General features: G+C 53.7%; 2 protein-coding genes and 1 long non-coding RNA gene across 5 annotated transcripts in view; 2 read left to right on the top strand and 1 right to left on the bottom strand.

Moving 5' to 3' along the window:
* LOC310658277 overlaps window positions 1–15,022 on the bottom strand; it is a 332,943-nt gene extending 317,921 nt beyond the window's left edge. Inside the window, exon 1 of the long non-coding RNA XR_014502173.1 lies at window positions 14,824–15,022. This is a non-coding gene — a long non-coding RNA (uncharacterized lncRNA). The remainder of the gene's footprint in view (window positions 1–14,823) is intronic.
* Window positions 1–21,450, top strand: part of NUDT5 (nudix hydrolase 5) — a 1,423,229-nt gene that overhangs the window by 1,368,991 nt on the left and 32,788 nt on the right. The window lies entirely within an intron of this gene.
* LOC310658208 (maestro heat-like repeat-containing protein family member 7) lies at window positions 12,591–17,077 on the top strand. 3 transcript variants are annotated; one of them, XM_083400076.1, is made up of 7 exons: window positions 12,591–12,910; window positions 13,123–13,270; window positions 13,582–13,763; window positions 14,576–14,713; window positions 15,018–15,132; window positions 15,363–15,433; window positions 17,002–17,077. In XM_083400076.1, the coding sequence occupies exons 1-6, from the start codon at window positions 12,762–12,764 to the stop codon at window positions 15,399–15,401; spliced, it is 771 nt and encodes a 256-aa protein (XP_083256202.1). In that variant the 5' UTR covers window positions 12,591–12,761; the 3' UTR covers window positions 15,402–15,433; window positions 17,002–17,077. The 3 variants fall into 3 exon arrangements, with proteins under 3 accessions (XP_083256202.1, XP_083256201.1, XP_083256200.1); XM_083400075.1 differs by lacking the exon at window positions 17,002–17,077 and adding an exon at window positions 15,726–15,860; XM_083400074.1 differs by lacking the exon at window positions 17,002–17,077 and having other exon boundaries at window positions 15,363–15,860.

Genomic DNA, 21,450 nt, shown 5'->3' with positions numbered 1-21,450 from the left:
TCAACTTGAAGCGCGGTTTCATCCGGGAGTCGAAGGCAGTGGGGGGCAGTCCTGTATTCTTTGTGAAGAAGAAGGACACGCCCCAAAAAAGACTTGTGGTAGACTTCAGAATTTTAAATTCCAAAACCAAGCCCACGGCCTTTCCCATGCCCAAAATAGACGACCTGCTCGCAACGGTGAGGAAAGGACGCGTTTTCACAAAGTTGGATCTGCGAGGGGCGTACAACCTGATTCGCATACGGGAGGGAGATGAGTGGAAGACTGCCATGTTCACGCCCCTGGGCACCTATGAATACAGAGTTATGCCCTTTGGATTACAAAATGGCTCTCACTGTTTTCAAGCCTTCATGCATCACGTACTGGCGGGCCTCCTCTACAAGAAATGCGTCTGCTTCCTGGACGACATCCTGATATTCTCCGAATCCGAGGAGACCCACGAGGGAGACGTCAAGGAAGTTCTGCAGAGACTGCAGGAGCATAGGTTGTACGCCAAGCTGGAGAAGTGCCAGTTCGACATGAAGGAGGTAGATTTCCTGGGCTACAAGTTGTCGGACAAGGGGCTCGCCATGGACAGCGCCAAGGTTCGCGCAGTGTTGGACTGGAAGAGCCCGCGCAATCGGAAGGAGGTCCAGCGGTTTGTCGGTTTCGCCAACTTTTACCGCAAGTTCATCAAGGGGTTCGCGATGCAGACAGCGGCCATTACCGACACGCTCAGCTCCAAGAAGAAGAAGTTCATCTGGACGGAGCAAGCGGAGCAGTCCTTTCAGAAGCTCAAGCGTCTCTTCTCGTCCGAAGAGCAGCTACTGCATGTGAATCCCAGCAGACCGATGAGAGTTGAAACGGACGCCTCGGACAGAGCCGTGGGCGCAGTACTGTTGCAGCAGGACCCCCATGGGGACTGGAGACCGTGTGCCTTCTACTCTCGAAAGCTCAGCAAGTCAGAGCAGAACTACACCATCTGGGACAGGGAGTTGCTGGCCATTCATGCAGCCTTCAAGGCGTGGCGGCACTTCCTCATCGGAGCCAAACACACAGTGCAGGTTCGCACGGACCATAAGAACCTGGAGTACTGGCGTACGGCAAGGTTCCTGAACCAGCGGCACATACGATGGGCGGAGTTCTTTGCGGATTTCGACTTCAGGATAGAGTACATCCCAGGCGACAACAACATCATGGCAGATGCACTGTCCAGAAAGCCGCAATACCTCGAAGAGGCGGCACCAGCAGCGGCCAAGCACATTTTCGCACCGAAAGCGTGGGCGTGCGCTTCAGCAACCATGGACCTGGATGCTGTCTGTCGAGCCCTGCAGGAGGACCCCTTCGCACAAGCCAAGATGGAGGAGGTGCACAAGGGCACGGCGAAGGACGACGAGTTCCAGATACGCGACGGATTGCTCATCCGCAGAGGGGCCCTCTACGTACCGGGAGACGACCTCCGCGCGAAAGTACTGCAGCAGTTGCACGACGCACCCACCGCCGGGCACTTTGGCAAAGAGAAGACGGCAGAATTAGTAGCCAGAGATTTTTGGTGGCCCAAGATGCGGGGGGAAGTCGCAGATTACGTCTCGAGGTGCGACACCTGCCAAAGGGCCAAGTCAGTGCACAAACCTCTGGCGGGATTGCTCGAACCGCTGCAGACACCGAGCGAACCGTGGGAGAGGGTGGCCCTGGACTTTGTCACGGATTTACCCAGCTCGAGGGGTAAGACGGCAGTGCTAGTGGTGGTGGACATGTTCACCAAAATGGCCCACTTCATTCCGTGCGCGAAGGTGGCCACGGCGGAACAGACCGCCAAACTGTTCATAGACCACGTGTTCAGGGTTCACGGTCTGCCACGGTCGATCCTGTCCGACCGGGGGCGACAGTTCATCTCGAACTTCTGGCAGAAGCTGATGGGTTTCCTGAACATCAAGATCAACCTAGCGTCGGCAAGACACCCGCAGACCAACGGACAAGCGGAGCGAGTCAACGCCATCATGCAGCAGTACCTGAGATGCTATGCAAATCAGCAGCCGGCAACATGGGTGGACTACCTGCCGCTCGCTGAGTTCGCCTACAACAACACGAAGCACGTGTCCACGGGGGTGACACCGTTCTTCGCTAACAACGGGAGGCATCCCAGAACCTTCCCGGGATTAGAGAGACTGGGGGAGGGGGAGCCACAGGCAGCGGAAGCCTTAGCGTCAGAGTTGCAGGAAGTCCACGAACAGCTTCGGAGGCAGTTAGAGCTAGCTAAGCACGCATACAAACTGCAGGCTGACAAGCACAGAAGGCTTGGGGAAGACATACAGGTGGGAGACTGGGTTTGGTTAGCCGCTCAGGCACTGCCGACCAGATCGTTAGCGAAGAAGAAACTCGGGCTTAAGCAGCTAGGACCTTACCAAGTCGAGGCACAGATCAATCCAGTGGCCTTCCGGTTAACACTTCCGGAGGGATCCAGAATGCACCCAGTGTTCCATAGATCAGTGCTCACGCCCTACAAAGCACCTCACAGATTTCAGGTGCCGGGCACGGCACCAGACCCGCCCAGGGAGACGCCCACAAGGAGGGGGTCGCCAAGAGTGGACCCCATCAACCAGGTCACAGAGATTTTAGACTCGAGATGGGGGGAAGAGGGAGTAGAATATTTTCTCGCCAGCGAAGGTACCCTGGCCAGTGCCAACCGTTGGGTGCCGGACTATGCCTTGGACGAGCCTCTTCTCAAGGAAGAGTTTCATGCCTTGTTCCCACACAGGCCCATGCCAGCCGCGTATTTCGACGACTGGCTTTTCACACCCACGCTTTCAGCCAGCACGTTCCAGGGGTTCACCTCGGACGAAGAACCGGCACTAGGAACACGTTCCCCGGAGGGATCGCCCTCGGGGTCTGCCTCAGACCGCTCTTATTGGTGGGACGATCGACCAGAGGAGCAGTGGAGCAGGAAGTGGCTGAGGGGTCCTTGGCAGGCAGAGGCCCCAGAGGTGACCGGGGGAGAGACAGACATGGACGTGTTGGGGGAGGACCTTGGGTTCGAGCACGGCGGCCAAGAGATGGAAGCAGAGGAAATCGAGGTCGGCGAGAGAACGGGGGACGAACTGTATCCGCCTGTCAGGGCTGGCTCCGGGTCCCAGCTCACCAAGGACCAACGCTAGCCGATAGTACAGTATCAAAGTCTTTATTGAAGAATAGTCTCCATTTACAAGTCTCAGCGTCCCAGCCCTACGTCTGGACTTTAGACCGGCGAAGCTCTGTCTGGATCTCCACCCCCCGTGCACCAGTTCAAGACTCTAATCTTACTCCACCTCTTCCTTCTCTCTCTCTTCCTCTGGGTCTTACTACCCCCCGGGGTCTCATTCCTCCTGGACTCTTCCGACGCGGAGCTAGACCCCTCTGACTCCTCCCCCTCTCTTCGGCGGGCTTTAGGACCTGGCTCCTTACCCGGGCTGCCCACCTTGCCGCCCTCCTGTACATTTGAACTTGGCGCGCGCGCGCGTTTTACTTTCCGGATGACCGTTTCCTCGCTCCCTGACGAGGGTGTGGCCACTCCTGCCTCACGTTCTCCCTCTGCCTGCGCGCTCCCTGATCCCGATGCCTTGGACTCCTCCCCCCTACTGCACCCTGGGGGGGACGCTGGTCCGGATTTCCAGCTGCTACTCTCTGAGTCCCCTTCTTCCCGAGGTGTCCCCCTGGGCACTCCCCTTGCCCTGACCATGGGGGCCCCTTTCTGTGAATCCTCCGAGTCACTGGAGAGACTCAGAGATCTTGGACTACTGTCGCCGCTGACATTTCCTTCCGACTCCTCCCCCTCGCTCTCTGTTTCTTCCCTCTCCAGTGACTCTGCTCCTGAACCCCTGACATCCATCCCCCCCTCGAAGCCCCCCCTTCCCCCCTCCCCTTCCTCCGGCGGGGGTGCTGGGTGCTCCGTCGTTGTGGGGGTGAATGGTGGATACAGTTCGTCCCCCGTGGCGTGCATCCAGTTAGAGAAATCCGGCTCGTCCTCCATGTCTTCGCCGACCTCGTTCTCCTCTGCTTCCATCTCCGTGCCGCCATGCTCGAACCCAACGTCCTCCCCCATCACGTCCATGTCCCTCTCTCCCTCGTTCCCCTCTGGGTCCGTTGCCTGCCAAGGGCCCCTCAGCCACCTCTCCTCTCCTCGATTGTCCCACCAAAACGAGCGGTCTGAGGCAAACCCCGAGGGCGAGCCCTCCGGTGAACGTGTGTCTAATGGTGGTTCTTCGTCCGAGGTGAATCCCTGGAACGTGCTGGTAGAAAGCGTGGGTGTGAAAAGCCAGTCGTCGAAATACTCGGCTGGCATGGGCCTGTGTGGGAACAAGGCATGAAACTCCTCTTTGAGGAGAGGCTCGTCCAGGGCATAGTCCGGCACCCAACTGTTGGCGCTGGCCGGGGTACCTTCCCTTGCGAGAAAATATTCTACTCCCTCTTCCCCCCATCTCGAGTCCAAAATCTCTGTGACCTGGTTGATGGGTTCCCTTCTTGGCGACTCCCTCCGTGGGGGGATCTCCTCATACTGGTCTGGTGCCGTGCCCTGCGCCTGAAATCGGTGAGGTGCTTTGTAGGGCGTGAGCACCGACCTATGGAATACTGGGTGCATTCTGGATCCTTCCGGAAGTGTCAACCGGAAGGCCACCGGATTGATCTGTGCCTCAACTAGGTAAGGTCCTAGCTGCTTATGTCCGAGTTTCTTCTTAGCTAAGGATCTGGTCGGCACTGCGTGGGCCGCTAACCACACCCAGTCTCCCACCTGTATGTCTTCACCAACCCTCCTGTGCTTGTCAGCCTGCAGTTTGTATGCGTGCTTTGCCAGCTCTAACTGCCTCCTAAGCTGCTCGTGGACTTCCTGCAATTCCGCCGCCAAGACTTCCGCTGCCTGTGGCTCCCCCTCCCCCAGTCTCTCTAATCCCGGGAAGGTTCTGGGATGCCTCCCGTTGTTGGCGAAGAACGGCGTCACCCCTGTGGACACGTGCTTCGTGTTGTTGTAAGCGAACTCAGCGAGCGGCAGGTAGTCCACCCATGTCGTCGGCTGTTGATTTGCGTAGCATCTCAGGTACTGCTGCATGACGGCGTTGACGCGTTCCGCTTGTCCATTGGTCTGCGGGTGTCTCGCCGACGCTAGGTTGATCTTGACGTTCAGGAAACCCATCAGCTTCTGCCAGAAGCTCGAAATGAACTGGCGCCCCCTGTCGGACAAGATAGACCGTGGCAGTCCATGCACTCTGAAGACGTGGTCTATGAACAGTTTGGCGGTCTGTTCTGCCGTGGCGACCTTCGCGCACGGAATGAAGTGGGCCATTTTAGTGAACATGTCCACCACCACTAGCACTGCCGTTTTACCCCTTGAGCTGGGTAAATCCGTGACAAAGTCCAGGGCCACCCTCTCCCACGGTTCGCTCGGAGTCTGCAGCGGTTCGAGCAGTCCCGCCGGAGGTTTGTGGACTGACTTGGCCCTTTGGCAGGTGTCGCACCTCGAGACGTACTCCGCGACTTCCCCCCGCATCTTGGGCCACCAAAAATCTCTGGCAACGAGTTCTGCCGTCTTCTCCTTGCCAAAGTGCCCGGCGGTGGGTGCGTCGTGTAACTGCTGCAGTACTTTCGCCCGGAGGTCGTCTCCCGGTACGTAGAGGGCCCCTCTGCGGATGAGCAATCCGTCTCGTACTTGGAACTCGTCGTCCTTCACCGTGCCCTTGTGCACCTCCTCCATCTTGGCTTGTGCAAAGGGGTCCCTCTGCAGTGCTCGACGGACCGCCTCCAAGTCCACGGTTGCTGCAGCGCACGCCCACGCTTTCGGAGCGAAAATGTGCTTGGCCGCTGCCGGTGCCGTCTCTTCGAGGTATTGCGGCTTCCTGGACAGTGCATCCGCCATGATGTTGTTGTCGCCTGGGATGTATTCTATCCTGAAGTCGAAATCCGCGAAAAATTCCGCCCATCTGATGTGCCGCTGGTTTAGGAATCTTGCCGTGCGCCAGTACTCCAGGTTCTTATGATCCGTGCGGACCTGCACGGTGTGCTTGGCCCCGACGAGGAAGTGTCGCCACGCCTTGAATGCTGCATGAATGGCCAGCAACTCCCTGTCCCAGATGGTGTAGTTTTGCTCCGACTTGCTGAGCTTCCTAGAGTAGAAGGCACACGGTCTCCAGTCCCCATGCGGGTCCTCCTGCAACAGTACGGCGCCCACGGCTCTGTCTGAGGCGTCTGTTTCAACCCTCATCGGTTTGCTGGGATTCACATGCAGTAGCTGCCCTTCGGACGAGAAGAGACGCTTAAGGTTCTGAAAGGACTGCTCCGCTTGCTCCGTCCAGAGGAACTTCTTCTTCTTAGAGCTGAGCGTGTCAGTAATGGCCGCCGTCTGCATCGCGAACCCCTTGATGAACTTGCGGTAAAAGTTGGCGAACCCCACAAACCGCTGGACCTCCTTCCGATTGCGCGGGCTCTTCCAGTCCAACACTGCGCGAACCTTGGCGCTGTCCATGGCAAGCCCCTTGTCCGACAGCTTGTAGCCTAGGAAATCCACCTCCGTCCTGTCGAACTGGCACTTCTCCAGCTTGGCATACAGCCGATGCTCCTGCAGTCTCTGCAGAACTTCCTTGACGTCACCTTCGTGGGCCTCCTCAGATTCTGAGAATATCAGGATGTCGTCCAAGAAGCAGACGCATGTCTTGTAGAGGAGACCCGCCAGGACGTGATGCATGAAAGCTTGAAAACAGTGGGCGCCATTTTGTAAACCGAAAGGCATAACTCTGTATTCATATGTGCCCAGGGGCGTGAACATGGCAGTCTTCCACTCGTCTCCTTCCCGTATGCGAATCAGGTTGTACGCCCCTCGCAGATCCAACTTTGTAAAAACGCGTCCTTTCCTCGCCGTCGCCAGCAGGTCATCTATCTTGGGCATGGGAAAGGCCGCGGGCTTGGTTCTGGAATTTAAAATTCTGAAGTCTACCACAAGTCTTTTTTGGGGCGTGTCCCTCTTCTTCACAAAGAATACAGGACTGCCCCCCGCTGCCTTCGACTCCCGGATGAAACCGCGCTTCAAGTTGAGGTCTATGAACTCCTTGAGCTCCTGCAGCTCATCCTCAGACATGGAATAGAGTTTCCCGGCTGGCAGCGTCGCTCCTGGCAGGAGGTCAATCTTGCAGTCATAGGGCCTGTGGGGGGGCAGCTTGTCCGCTTCCTTCTCGCAGAAAACCTCCAAAAACGCTGCATACTTGCGAGGCACTGCTTGCAGCGTGCCTAATTGTAGCTGCGGGTCGTCCCCTCCTTCTTCCGGGCTAGGAAGGATGCAATGTTCCGCGCAATAGGAGGAGCCGAAGGTCAGTTGGCGTTGGTATCACGCCAATGCTGGGCTGTGCCTGTGCAGCCAACTCATGCCGAGGACTACAGGCGTGTCCGACAGGTGTGTGACATTAAAGCTGATGACTTCTCGGTGATTTCCAATCCGCATCACCATTGGTTGCGTTTGTTGCACCACCTGCCCCCCTAACAAGTCTCTGCCATCCACCGTGACAACGTTCAGGGGCAGCGTGGCTGGTAGCAGTGGTATATTGTGCTGCTGAATGAATTCCAGTCCTATAAAGTCAGCGTTGCTGCCGGAGTCAATGGTGATCGGCACCTCCAGAGTGCGTCCATTGGGCAGTTGGAGAGACGCTGTAAGCTGCACCACTGGTTTGGGTGGGAGGGGGTCTGTGGGTTGCAAAAGTGCTGGGGATTGTTTCATTGACTTGTCTGACTGGACCCCAGTGCCTCTTCCTCCAGCCAGACTCTGTCGTTTAACTGTTGCTGCGTTTTCAATTGAGCTGCTTCAGCGACTGTTGCGGAGGCTGCAGTGTGCTTGTGGAGCCTCTGGGGACACTCTTTCGCCATGTGTTGAGCACTGTCGCAGATGTAGCACTTCCTGTTCCCTCTAGGAGGCTTCGTTTTGGCTGCTCCCGGTGTTAGGGCTCTGTTAGCTGACTGAGCCCTGGCACCTCCTATCTCCATCGGCTCTTCTCCCCCTCCCTGCGAGGGTGTGGAGTGCGCACGCGCTGCTTCTCTGGGAAAGAAGGGAGGTGCTCTGGCTGGTGCCCTTCCCCAACGCCCTTCTTCCCTGTTGCAAGGACGTTCTTCCAGATGCACCCCGATCTCCAGAGCCCTCTGGACTACCTGCTGGGTGCTCCTTGGTCTCTCCCCTCTTCCAATCTCCGCTTTTACATCTGCATTCAACCCCTCCCAAAAGAGGTCTCTGACTGGCGCAGAATCTTTTTCCCACCCCAGGGCATGAACCAGTCCGAAAAATCGAGTATGGTACTGCCGCACGCTGGCTTTGCCTTGTTTAAGTCCATGTATGTCCCTCCTGGCAATATCGACGTCTACCTTTGATAAAAAGCAGGAGTCCATTGCTTTAATAAAAGCCTTCGCATCTTGGAGCGCTGGATCATTGTCCCTCCATAGATTCCGCAGCCACGTTTTGGCTTCCCCATGCAAATGGGACAAGATAAACCCCACTCTCTCTCTCTCATCTCTAAAGTCTTTGTCAAGTAAATCCAGCGCAAACAGCAGGTCTGCTCTGAAGTTGGGGTACTGCTGCAAACTCCCGTCGAAATGCGAGACAAGGCTTCCTCCCCTTCTCCCCAAACCTATGCCTTCTGCCTTGGCTCCCGTTTGCCCCTCTTTGGAAAGCACGTCCAACCTGGCCTGGAGATCCCGGCAGGAGGTAACCATCTCCTCCTCTCTCTTCCTGGATGCAATTACCTCAGTGCTGAGTTGTGTCACCGCTTCTTGCAGGGCTTTTATCTTCTCTTCCGTCGTCATCTTGCCTGAGTTTTGTGAGCTCTGTAAGCACCCCTCCTCTGTCCTCGCTGCGCCGACTCACGTGGCGAGGTTCTTGGTGCCAAAACTTTAAAATTGGAGACAGAGCTTACTGTCAGGGCTGGCTCCGGGTCCCAGCTCACCAAGGACCAACGCTAGCCGATAGTACAGTATCAAAGTCTTTATTGAAGAATAGTCTCCATTTACAAGTCTCAGCGTCCCAGCCCTACGTCTGGACTCTAGACCGGCGAAGCTCTGTCTGGATCTCCACCCCCCGTGCACCAGTTCAAGACTCTAATCTTACTCCACCTCTTCCTTCTCTCTCTCTTCCTCTGGGTCTTACTACCCCCCGGGGTCTCATTCCTCCTGGACTCTTCCGATGCGGAGCTAGACCCCTCTGACTCCTCCCCCTCTCTTCGGCGGGCTTTAGGACCTGGCTCCTTACCCGGGCTGCCCACCTTGCCGCCCTCCTGTACATTTGAACTTGGCGCGCGCGCGCGTTTTACTTTCCGAATGACCGTTTCCTCGCTCCCTGACGAGGGTGTGGCCACTCCTGCCTCACGTTCTCCCTCTGCCTGCGCGCTCCCTGATCCCGATGCCTTGGACTCCTCCCCCCTACTGCCCTCTGGGGGGGACGCTGGTCCGGATTTCCAGCTGCTACTCTCTGAGTCCCCTTCTTCCCGAGGTGTCCCCCTGGGCACTCCCCTTGCCCTGACCATGGGGGCCCCTTTCTGTGAATCCTCCGAGTCACTGGAGAGACTCAGAGATCTTGGACTACTGTCGCCGCTGACATTTCCTTCCGACTCCTCCCCCTCGCTCTCTGTTTCTTCCCTCTCCAGTGACTCTGCTCCTGAACCCGACACATATGAACAAGTAATAATAATAATAATAATAATAATAATAATAATAATTTTATTGTCATTGCCCCCTTCGGGGACAACGAAATTACTTGGCTGCTCCATAAAAACACTAATTAAACAATATAGTAAAATACAGCAAGGGAGATTAGATGACTTTCAAAGTCCGGGCTTCCCATTCAGGGCTGAGATCGCTCTGGAGAAGAAGCTGTTCTTAAGATGGCTCGTTCTTGTCTTCATCGTCCTGTATCTCCGTCCCGACGGCAAGAGCTCGAAGAGACAGTGACCAGGATGCGATGGATCTTTTACTATGTCCAGTGCCTTCCTATGGCACCTTGTGGCACAAATCTGCTCTAAGGTGGAGAGTGGGCAGCCAACAATGCTCTCTGCTGCCTTAACAACCCTGCGCAACCCCATCCTGTCCTGGGTAGTACAGCTTCCGTACCACACACATAAGCCATAAGTGAGCACGCTCTCAATGGCACAGTGATAGAAGGCAAGCAGCAGTTTCTGCGGAAGATGGTTTTTCCTTAGTATTCTCAAAAAATACAGTCTCTGCTGCGCCTTCTTCACAAGCCCCCTTGTGTTGACACTCCAGGACAGATCCTCTTGTAATTCAATGCCCAAAAATCTGAACGTTGTTACCCTCTCCACACAGACCCCATCAATCAAAAGTGGCTGGACATTGCTCTTCTGTCTCCTGAAGTCCACCACAAGTTCCTTTGTCTTCCTTGTATTTATGAGCAGATTGTTAGCTCTGCACCACTCTGTCAGCCGCTCCACCTCATCTCTATAATCCATTTCACCCTCCCTTTCAGAGATGAGCCCAATCACGGTTGTGTCATCTGCAAATTTGACAACCCTATTACTAGGGTGAGTAGCGACACAATCGTACGTGTAAATATGTCATAAATATGTTTATGATTGGTTGCATTATTTTCAGGTGAATGAAATGTTTAAAAAAGATTTTAAAGAAAGCGGTTATGCAGAAAAAGATTCTAAGTTTCAAATCGACATAATAAACAATGATCAATCAAGGAATCAATCAATAAACTTTATTTGCATAGCCAACAGGCCATAGCATCAAAGGACAAACACGAACAGGAATACATTACAAATATAGTTAAAATCTTGTGACCTATTAAAACCCTAGGTAAATTAATAATCTCAGTGCTTAAAACTTGGCAGAAGTAATAAAATAGGGCGACGAAGATGGCGACGAAGTAAGACGCGCTTGCCGGAGCTCCCCTTTTCAGTTCATGCTGTAAGTTACTTTGCTCCTATTTTTCTCGAGAAGTTGGCACGATAATGGTTTGATGTTAACGCCAGGAATTCACCCTGTGGAAGCTTGCAATCTCAGCGCTATAAATCTATTTAATGAGCTTCACTAACAGCCTGATTAGCTGTTACTAGGGCAGCCACCGGCCGCGCTTCCCTGGCCTTCTACCAGCTTTTGCTTGGCCTCTGAAGGACTCTCAGATAACCGAGCCGCTCTAGGGGTCCAGCATGACGAACCTAAAACGTGGCCGTACCTCTTCTGTGGAAGACCTTTCCTTTAATGCCTCAGAACCTATGTCTAAGATCTCGAAACCTACTGGGCTGGATTTACCACCTAAGACCTTAGAGCCTTCTATTTCATCGTTAGAAGAGTTTTTCTGCAATCTTGTGCCTCCTTCGCCTGTTACCTTTAAGCAGTCAGATTGCCTACATGATCCTGCAATGACTTCAAACAACCTTTTAAACACTTCCAAGCAGGTAGACTGTCCGTATGACCTCGCAACGACTTCAAATACTCCCTTGCCAGGAGACAAACCGCTGTTGGATATAACCTCCAGCCCAGTCGGCCTCTCTCCTCACTCCGACTCTCACTGTAAATCTTTATGCGATATAGTACACTCAGTGGAGCTGAGGACTTTGCAGAAATATTGCCTGCACTTGGCTGACGAAATAAAGTCAATATGTTAGGGGGAAACTAAACAATGATTGTAAAATTCTGTCAAAAATGTATAAGATATTGTTGGAATGGCATACGAAAGATGAAGAAGTGAAATCGGTAATGATACAATGGGCCAGAGATTTCAGTTATAATATACAATTTGATGATTGGGAAAAACTATGGAAAGAAAACTTAAAATTTACTGCATGCACGGCATTAAAGGAAAATGTGATGAAAATGTTTTATAGATGGTGTCAGGGGTTCAGGAGCAGAGGCACAAGAAAGGGAGGAAATAGAGAGCGAGGGGGAGGAGTCCGAAGGAAATGTTAGCGATGACAGCGGTCCGAGGTCTCTGAGTCTTTCCAGCGAATCGGAAGATTCACAGAAAGGGGCTCCCATGGTCAGAGCAAGGGGGGTGCCTAGGGGGGCACCCCAGGAAGAAGGGGCCAGAGGGGACTCAGAGAGCAGCAGTCGGAAATCAGGACCAGCGTCCACACCAGAGTGCAGTAGGGGGGAGGAGTCCCAGGCATCGGGATCAGGCGGCGCACTGCCAGCGGGAGGACATGAGTCAGGATTGGCCACGCCTCCATCGGGGAGCGAGGAAACGGTCGAGAGGAAGGTTGAAGGCTGGGCGCGCGCGCCAAGTTCAAATGTACAGGAGGGCGGCGCGGTTGGCAGCCCGGATAGGGAGCCAGGTCCCAAAGCCCGCCGAAAAGAGCGGGAGGAGTCAGGGGGGTCAACGTCAGCGTCAGAAGAATCCAGGAAGGAAGGGACCCCGGGGGGTAGCAGAACCCAGAGGAGAAAGGAGAGACGGAAGAGGTGGAGTAAGGCTAGAATCTTAAACTGGTGTACAGGGGGCGGAGATTCAGATGGAGCTTCGCCGATCTAAACCCTAGACGTAGAGCTGGGGCGCTGCGGCTTGAAAATGGAAACTGTACTTCAATAAAGACTTTTGTACATTACTACCGGCTAGCGTTGGTCCTCTGTGAGCTGGGACCTGGAGCCAGCTCTGACAGATGGTATATCTGTGTTGTAAATCAATAAATTTTTTTATAAAAAAACACACAAGTGAACAGCAGAGAACCGGCACGAGTAACGCTGACACCAAACCCTACATACATTAAGCAAAATAGAAACAGGTTCACCACACTTTCTCATCCTGGTCTTCTTTTATCTTCTTCCAGCTGCCTATGGTTGTGAAGGAGATTTACCACCATCTCCACCGGATCCCCGACACCCGCACTAAGGAAGAGACGCTTTCGGCTATTGTCAGCCTGGCCACCAAGCGCCTGCAGCCAGTCGTAGACAGCCTGTTGGACTGCTCAAAGGAGTGTGATGAGTAAGTTTTTGTGATGTGAAAATGGGGAGGGCTAGATTTAAGGGGTTTCTTAATTTATATTTATTTATATTGAATTTCGTACTTGCAAAAAATTGTGCTCCAAGTTGTGGTTTCTTTCTTTGCTAATGTATGTGCAATATAAAGAAAATATGAAAGGCCTGACTTATTTTAAGAAAAGGAAAAATGAAAAATTCTGTTTTGAAAAATTGCAGAAGTGCTGCAGCAATCTGGAAGGCGTTGGTCGCCGATTCATATTCCAGCGTCAAGCTGCTGAGACCCCTCCTGAAAAGGCTGCAGGATGAAGACCCCAAAGCGGAAGTCACTTCCAGGCGACGCAGCACTTCTCAAATGCCAATGGCGGTACGAAACCACTCAGTTTCTCTCTCCTGGATTGTTTTGAATGGGAGCTGGATGGGGCTGGGGGCTTCTTGCTGGGAGGGGGGGTGCATCTTAATAAGTGGTCCATCCTGTGAGCACCTGCTTTGTATGCAGAAGGGCGCCAGCATCTCCATGTCGGGGAGTCCCTCGCCTGAAACCCTGGACAGCCACTGCTAGTCAGTGTAGACAACACTGAGTAAGATGGACCGGGGCTCTGAGTCGCGTCTGAGTCTGAGATCTTGATCTGACGATGACCTCTGCTGAATGCCGTTCTCCTCTCCTTGTCCCTCCAGGCTACCAATGCTCTGTGTCATATCCTGTCGTTCCCTGAGGCTGCAGGTATCCTGAAGAGCAAGTTCCACCACCTGCTGTTTGCACTTAGCACTCAGATCTGTTTTGTCCATGAGGCAAGAAGAAGAGGTTCGAGGGCGACAAGTCTAATCCCGGAGCCCTCTTCACATCTCGATCCGCTGACGTAAGGGACCTGCTAATGCATTTGGGGGGGGGGCTCCCTTCTCTCTCTGACCCATAGCAGTGATGGCTCAGCCCTCCCCCGAGAGATAGACTTCATTTGGACATGGAGGTTCTGCTTAGGTTAGCTAGGAGACCCAGGCTTCCCCAACCCCTGTGCTCTTCAGTCGCTTTGGACCACAACTCCCACCAGCCCCAGCCAGCACAACTGGGCTGAAGATGGGAGTTGTAGCCCAAAACATCTGAAGGACACTAGGATGGGAGAGGATGTTGGAGACTCTCCCGCACGATGGGCTGATTTGGGTGTGGTGGGACTCATGTGTCATGAAACCTTAAGTCTCCATCACAGCCAAAAGGTTGCCGCTTGTGCTGGAAACATGGGGGAGGCTGCAGGGGGTGATGGTTGGGGTTGGACTGCAAGATGTCAAGGACCTAAAACTCCCCAGATGAACCTACCCAGACCTTGTGCTCATCATCGGAAGCCCCTCTTCACGTGCCTCCTCCACACAAGAAGGGGCCTTTTCTGTGGTGGCTCCCCATTAGTGGGTTGCTCTCCCCAGGGAGGCTTGCCTGGTGCCTTTAGATGCCAGGCAAAAATGGTCCTCTTCAATCAGGCCATTGGCTGATTAACCTCTTATGCCCTTTCAACTGTTTTTGTTGGAGGGAGAGGAGTTATTGGTTTGCTTTGGTTCTTGTTTTTATTCTGTATTTTGTGCTTTTTAACTTGCATGTTGTGAACTGCCCGGAGATCTACGGGTGAAGGGCAGTATACAAATTTTAAAAATATAATATTCTTAATTCCTTCACTTGCCTCAGGACCGCTGTGCAGGCCCTGAAACAACTGATTGGGCGTGTTGGATACCTTGACGATTTTGAGGTTTTGGGGTTGCAAAGCTGCTGGGATATGCTGTCAAGTCCAGAAAGCTTTTTCGAAGGCATTCGTCTTCTGGCAAGGTAAGAAGGTGAAAAGGACTGGCAGGTGAGGCATGAAGAGCAAGGCCTGCTTTCTGGGGAAATGGGGATAAACTTCTTATTTATTTCAGAAAATGTACCATATTGTTCACTCTATAAGACGCAATTTCCCCCTCCTAAAAAGTAAGGGGAAATGTGTGTGCGTCTTATGGAGCGAATGCAGGTGGGAGGCTCTGCTCAGCGTTCAAGTAACCTGGTGGTGGTTGTTGTTGTGCAGGAATGCTGAGCAGTTCTTCCTGCCAGCTTCAGGCTTGTGAATCCTTTGTTTCTTACTCTTATGTTTCAGGACCTTATTTGCCTCCTCGACAGAACAGTACAAGAGGATTGCCCGATTGGCACGGGAATATATGTGCTGTCCGAACAATAAGAAGAGAGCCATTGGCATGGCGTTTTACTTGGAGGTAGGAACTGGAAACAGGGAATGCCTGTTCTAATGTTTCTAGTGGTTTCTTTATTCCTCGCAATTTAACTGTCAAATGTTCTTTAGCATTTACACATTTTTTATTTAACTGTACAACTTCAGCTGCATTCACTGCTATCATGTCTAATATATATTGACAATGTTTTTTTGATAGAAGATGAATGTATACATAATAAAAGATGCACTTACAGTGGCTTTGCTCCAACTTAGGGGATGTCCGACTCGGATACAGACACTTCCATGACCTAGCGCGCAAGTTATTGCAGGCAGCAATCATACAGGTATTCCGTTAATGGATGGACAAGTCTTCACCTTTGGAACGCTAAGATTTTTCTTAAAATTACATTTTTATATGTCCTATTGGAAACACCTTAAAGCTGGTATAAGTTCATATGTATTTATTTTTGCCTGCTTTAAAGATTGATTTTTGTGTGTCTGCTGGTTTATTACATATCTTTTTTTCTCTTTGTTCCGCTATGTATCAGGGTGGGGAGACTAAATCATCATCATCATCATCATCATCATCATCATCCTTTGCTCATCCAAATAAGCTTTTTTCATTTATTTATTGAGGCCACTAAGTCTTTGAACGGAAGAGATTTCTCCAGTTTCAAGCCTCATCTCATGCTCTTTATGAGCCAAGTCCAAACCCTCCTGCAGTTCAGACCCAGCTTAGGATGTGTTTGGTTCAGCATGATTCCAACCAGCTTATGCGGCAGCTAAAAAAGCCAATGCAATTCTGGGCTGCATCAATAGGAGTATAGCATCTAGATCAAGGGAAGTAATAGTGCCACTGTATTCTGCTCTGGTCAGACCTCACCTGGAGTACTGTGTCCAGTTCTGGGCACCACAGTTCAAGAAGGACACTGACAAACTGGAACGTGTCCAGAGGAGGGCAACCAAAATGGTCAAAGGCCTGGAAATGATGCCTTATGAGGAACGGCTAAGGGAGCTGGGCATGTTTAGCCTGGAGAAGAGGAGGTTAAGGGGTGATATGATAGCCATGTTCAAATATATAAAAGGATGTCACATAGAGGAGGGAGAAAGGTTGTTTTCTGCTGCTCCAGAGAAGCGGACACGGAGCAATGGATCCAAACTACAAGAAAGAAGATTCCACCTAAACATTAGGAAGAACTTCCTGACAGTAAGAGCTGTTCGACAGTGGAATTTGCTGCCAAGGAGTGTGGTGGAGTCTCCTTCTTTGGAGGTCTTTAAGCAGAGGCTTGACAACCATATGTCAGGAGTGCTCTGATGGTGTTTCCTGCTTGGCAGGGGGTTGGACTCGATGACCCTTGTGGTCTCTTCAAACTCTATGATTCTATGATTCTATGATTCTATACTCCTTCCTTCCCTTTCCCACCAACCTGACTGTGAGAGCAGAGGCGATTTAGATTGGGAGGGCCATGCCCAGCCCTAGAGGTTGGAATGTGGGGTCCAGGCCCACCAGAAACCAGCGGAGAACTCCATAGTTCCAAATGGAAGCACCAGCCTAGCTTCTGCTGCGGCCAGATTGGGATGAGAAGCGGCATGAGGGGTCATGCGTGGCTGGGTGCTTCTTGCTGGAGACCAATTAACTGAAGTGAGCTCCTTTGGGGGCCAACCTGAATCAATCCCAAAATAACCCATTCAAGAGGTGCTTTTTAGAAACTGAGCTCACAGTCCAACTGTAAAACCATGACATTATATGCTTATGAAATACGTGATATTTGTTGTCTGATAAGGGGGGGGGCAGCTCTATACCTTCCATAGCTCAGAACAAGCCTGGGGGTCAAAAGAAGGCACCACCTTCTCAGGTGAATATCAGGCTTGAGTCCATAAATGTTGCTCGACTTTACCTGCTGTCACTTAGGCTCTGCCGGTGAGACCACCTGTGCTGCTGCCGCTGCCCCTTCTGACTGTCAAAGCTTCAACGACATGCGGTGCTGCAACTGCCTCTTCTGGCTGACAAAGCCTCAGCGACCTGTGCTGCTACCGCTGCCTCTTCTGGCTGTCAAAGACTCAATAACCTGCACTGCTGCCACTGCCTTTTCTGGCTGTCAAAGCCTTGACGACCTGCTATACTGCCACTGCCCCTTCTGGCTGTCAAAGCCTTGATGACCTGTTCTGTTGCCGCTGCCTCTTCTGGCTGTCAAAGCCTCGATGACCTGTGCTGCTGCCGCTGCCTCTTCTGGCTGTCAAAACCTCGATGACCTGTTCTGCTGCCACTGCCCCTTCTGGCTGTCAAAGCCTCAACGACCTGCGCTGCTGCCACTGCCTCTTCTGGCTGTCAAAGCCTCAACAACCTGCGCCGATGCCACTGCCTATTCTGCCTGTCAAAGCCTCGATGACCTGCTCTGCTGCCGGAGCCCATTCTGGCTGTCAAAGCCTCAATGACCTGCGCTGCTGCCGCTGCCTCTTCTGGCTGTCAAAGCCTTGACGACCTGCTCTGCTGCCGCAGCCCCTTCTGACTGTCAAAGCCTCAACGACCTGCGCTGATGCCACTGCCACTTCTGGCTGTCAAAGCCTTGATGACCTGTGCTGCTGCCGCTGCATCTTCTGGCTGTCAAATCCTCGATGACCTGCGTTGCTGCTGCAGCCCCTTCTGGCTGTCAAAGCCATGATGACCTGTTCTGCTGCCGCTGCCTCTTCTAGCTGTCAAAGCCTTGATGACCTGTTCTGTTGCCGCTGCCTCTTTTGGCTGTCAAAGCCTTGATGACCTGTTCTGCTGCTGCTGCCTCTTCTGGCTGTCAAAGCCTCGATGCCCTGTGCTGCTGCCACTGCATCTTCTGGCTGTCAAAGCCTCGATGACCTGTGCCTCTGCCTCTGCCTCTTCTGGCTGTCAAAGCCTCAACGGCCTGCACTGCTGCCACTGCCTTTTCTGGCTGTCAAAGCCTCGATGACCTGCTCTACTGCCGCTGCCTCTTCTGGCTGTCAAAGCCTTGATGACCTGTTCTGTTGCCGCTGCCTCTTTTGGCTGTCAAAGCCTTGATGACCTGTTCTGCTGCTGCTGCCTCTTCTGGCTGTCAAAGCCTCGATGACCTGTGCTGCTCCCACTGCATCTTCTGGCTGTCAAAGCCTCGATGACCTGTGCCTCTGGATCTGCCTCTTCTGGCTGTCAAAGCCTCAACGGCCTGCACTGCTGCCACTGCCTTTTCTGGCTGTCAAAGCCTCGATGACCTGCTCTGCTGCCGCTGCCTCTTCTGGCTGTCAAAGCCTTGATGACCTGTGCTGCTGCCGCTGCCTCTTCTGGCTGTCAAAGCCTCGACGACCTGCTCTCCTGCCGCAGCCCCTTCTGGCTGCCCAAGCCTCGATAACCTGCGCTGCTGCTGCAGCACCTTCTAGCTGTCAAAGCATCAATGACCTGTGCTGCTGCCACTGCCACTTCTTGCTGTCAAAGCCTCAACAACGTGCTCTGATGCCGCAGCCCCTTCTGGCCGTCAAAGCCTCAACGACCTGCAGTGCTGCCACTGCCTCTTCTGCTGTCATAGCCTCAATGACCTGCACTGCTGCCACTGCCTTTTCTGGCTGTAAAAGCCTTGACGACCTGCTATACTGCCACTGCCCCTTCTGGCTGTCAAAGCCTCGACGACCTGTTCTGCTGCCGCAGCCCCTTCTGGCTGTCAAAGCCTCAACGACCTGCGCTGATGCCACTGCCTCTTCTGGCTGTCAAAGCCTATGACCTGCTGCCGCTACTGCAGGCCCTTCTGGCTGTCAGCCTCAATGACCTGTGCTGCTGCCGCAGCCTCTTCTGGCTGTCAGCCTCAATGACCTGTGCAGCTGCCGCTGCCTCTTCTGGCTGTCAAAGCCTTGATGACCTGTTCTGCTGCCGCTGCCTCTTCTGTCTGTCAAAGCCTCGATGACCTGTGCTGCTGCCGCTGCATCTTCTGGCTGTCAAATCCTCGATGACCTGCGTTGCTGCTGCAGCCCCTTCTGGCTGTCAAAGCCATGATGACCTGTACTGCTGCCGCTGCCTCTTCTGGCTGTCAACGCCTTGATGACCTGTTCTGTTGCCGCTGCCTCTTCTGGCTGTCAAAGCCTTGATGACCTGTTCTGCTGCCGCTGCCTCTTCTCGCTGTCAAACCCTCGATGACCTGTGCTGCTGCCACTGCATCTTCTCGCTGTCAAAGCCACGACGACCTATTCTGCTGTCGCTGCCTCTTCTTGCTGTCAAAGCCTCAACGACCTGCTCTGCTGCCGCTGCCTCTTCTGGCTTTCAAAGCTTCGATGACCTGTGCCTCTGCCTCTGCCTCTTCTGGCTGTCAAAGCCTCAGCGACCTGCACTGCTGCCACTGCCTTTTCTGGCTGTCAAAGCCTCGATGACCTGCTCTGCTGCCGCTGCCTCTTCTGGCTGTCAAAGCCTCGATGACCTGTGCTGCTGCCGCTGCCTCTTCTGGCTGTCAAAGCCTCGACGACCTGCTCTGCTGCCGCAGCCCCTTCTGGCTGCCCAAGCCTCGATAACCTGCGCTGTTGCTGCAGCACCTTCTAGCTGTCACAGCATCAATGACCTGTGCTGCTGCCACTGCCACTTCTTGCTGTCAAAGCCTCAACAACCTGTTCTGATGCCGCAGCCCCTTCTGGCCGTCAAAGCCTCAACGACCTGCAGTGCTGCCACTGCCTCTTCTGGCTGTCAAAGCCTCAATGACCTGCACTGCTGCCACTGCCTTTTATGGCTGTCAAAGCCTCGACGACCTGTGCTGCTGCCGCTGCATCTTCTGCCTGTCAAAGCCTTGATGACCTGTTCTGTTGCCGCTGCCTCTTCTGGCTTTCAAAGCCTTGACGACCTGTTCTGCTGCCGCTGCCTCTTCTGGCTGTCAAATCCTCGATGACCTGCGTTGCTGCCGCAGCCCCTTCTGGCTGTCAAAGCCTCGATGACCTGCCCTGCTGCCTCTCCCCCTTCTGACTGTCAAAGCCTCAACGACATGCAGTGCTGCCACTGCCTCTTCTGGCTGTCAAAGCCTCGATGACCTGCTGCCGCTACCGTAGGCCCTTCTGGCTGTCCAAACATCAATGACCTGTGCTGTTGCCTCTGAGTCTTCTGTCTGTCAAAGCCTTGATGACCTGCTGCCGCTACCGCAGGCCCTTCTGACTGTGCAAACATCAATGACCTGTGCCTCTGCCTCTGCCTCTTCTAGCTGTCAAAGCCTTGATGACCTGTTCTGTTGCCGCTGCCTTTTCTGGCTGTCAAAGCCTCGATGACCTGTGCTGCTGCCGCTGCCTCTTCTGGCTGTCAAAGCCTTGATGACCTGTTCTGCTGCCGCTGCATCTTCTGGCTGTCAAAGCCTGGATGACCTGTGCCTCTGCCTCTGCCTCTGCTGGCTGTCAAAGCCTCAACAACCTGCACTGCTGCCACTGCCTTTTCTGGCTGTCAAAGCCTCGATGACCTGTGCCTCTGCCTCTGCCACTTCTTGCTGTCAAAGCCCCAACAACCTGCTCTGATGCCGCAGCCCCTTCTGGCCGTCAAAGCCTCAACGACCTGCAGTGCTGCCACTGCCTCTGCTGGCTGTCAAAGCCTCAACGACCTGCTCTGCTGCTGCTGCCTCTTCTGGCTGTCAAAGCTTCGATGACCTGTGCCTCTGCCTCTGCCTCTTCTGGCTGTCAAAGCCTCAACGACCTGCACTGCTGCCACTGCCTTTTCTGGCTGTCAAAGCCTCGATGACCTGCTCTGCTGCCGCTGCCTCTTCTGGCTGTCAAAGCCTCAACAACCTGCTCTGATGCCGCAGCCCCTTCTGGCCGTCAAAGCCTCAACGACCTGCAGTGCTGCCACTGCCTCTTCTGGCTGTCAAAGCCTCAATGACCTGCAGTGCTGCCAGTGCCTCTTCTGGCTGTCAAAGCCTTGACGACCTGCTATACTGCCACTGCCACTTCTGGCTGTCAAAGCCTCGACGACCTGTGCTGCTGCCGCTGCCTCTTCTGGCTGTCAAAGCCTTGATGACCTGTTCTGCTGCCGCTGCCTCTTCTTGCTGTCAAAGCCTCAACGACCTGCGCTGATGCCACTGCCTCTTCTGGCTGTCAAAGCCTATGACCTGCTGCCGCTACCGCAGGCCCTTCTGGCTGTCAGCCTCAATGACCTGTGCTGCTGCCGCAGCCTCTTCTGGCTGTCAGCCTCAATGACCTGTGCTGCTGCCGCTGCCTCTTCTGGCTGTCAAAGCCTTGATGACCTGTTCTGCTGCCGCTGCCTCTTCTGTCTGTCAAAGCCTCGATGACCTGTGCTGCTGCCGCTGCATCTTCTGGCTGTCAAATCCTCGATGACCTGCGTTGCTGCTGCTGCCTCTTCTGGCTGTCAAAGCCTTGATGACCTGTTCTGCTGCCGCTGCATCTT

Source organism: Podarcis tiliguerta, assembly GCF_965153285.1.
Source record: "Podarcis tiliguerta genome assembly, chromosome: 10".
In the NCBI taxonomy this organism is placed as follows: Eukaryota; Metazoa; Chordata; class Lepidosauria; order Squamata; family Lacertidae; genus Podarcis; species Podarcis tiliguerta.
This window is presented reverse-complemented; position numbering and strand designations above follow the sequence as displayed.

What these genes read in the sequence shown, in the direction of transcription:
- LOC310658208 (XM_083400076.1), top strand. Translation starts at nt 12,762, where the DNA reads ATGGTTGTGAAGGAGATTTACCACCATCTCCACCGGATCCCCGACACC. An exon ending in TGCTCAAAGGAGTGTGATGA is followed by an intron (nt 12,911 to 13,122) that starts GTAAGTTTTTGT and finishes GAAAAATTGCAG; the next exon opens with AAGTGCTGCAGCAATCTGGA. An exon ending in CTTCTCAAATGCCAATGGCG is followed by an intron (nt 13,271 to 13,581) that starts GTACGAAACCAC and finishes TTGTCCCTCCAG; the next exon opens with GCTACCAATGCTCTGTGTCA.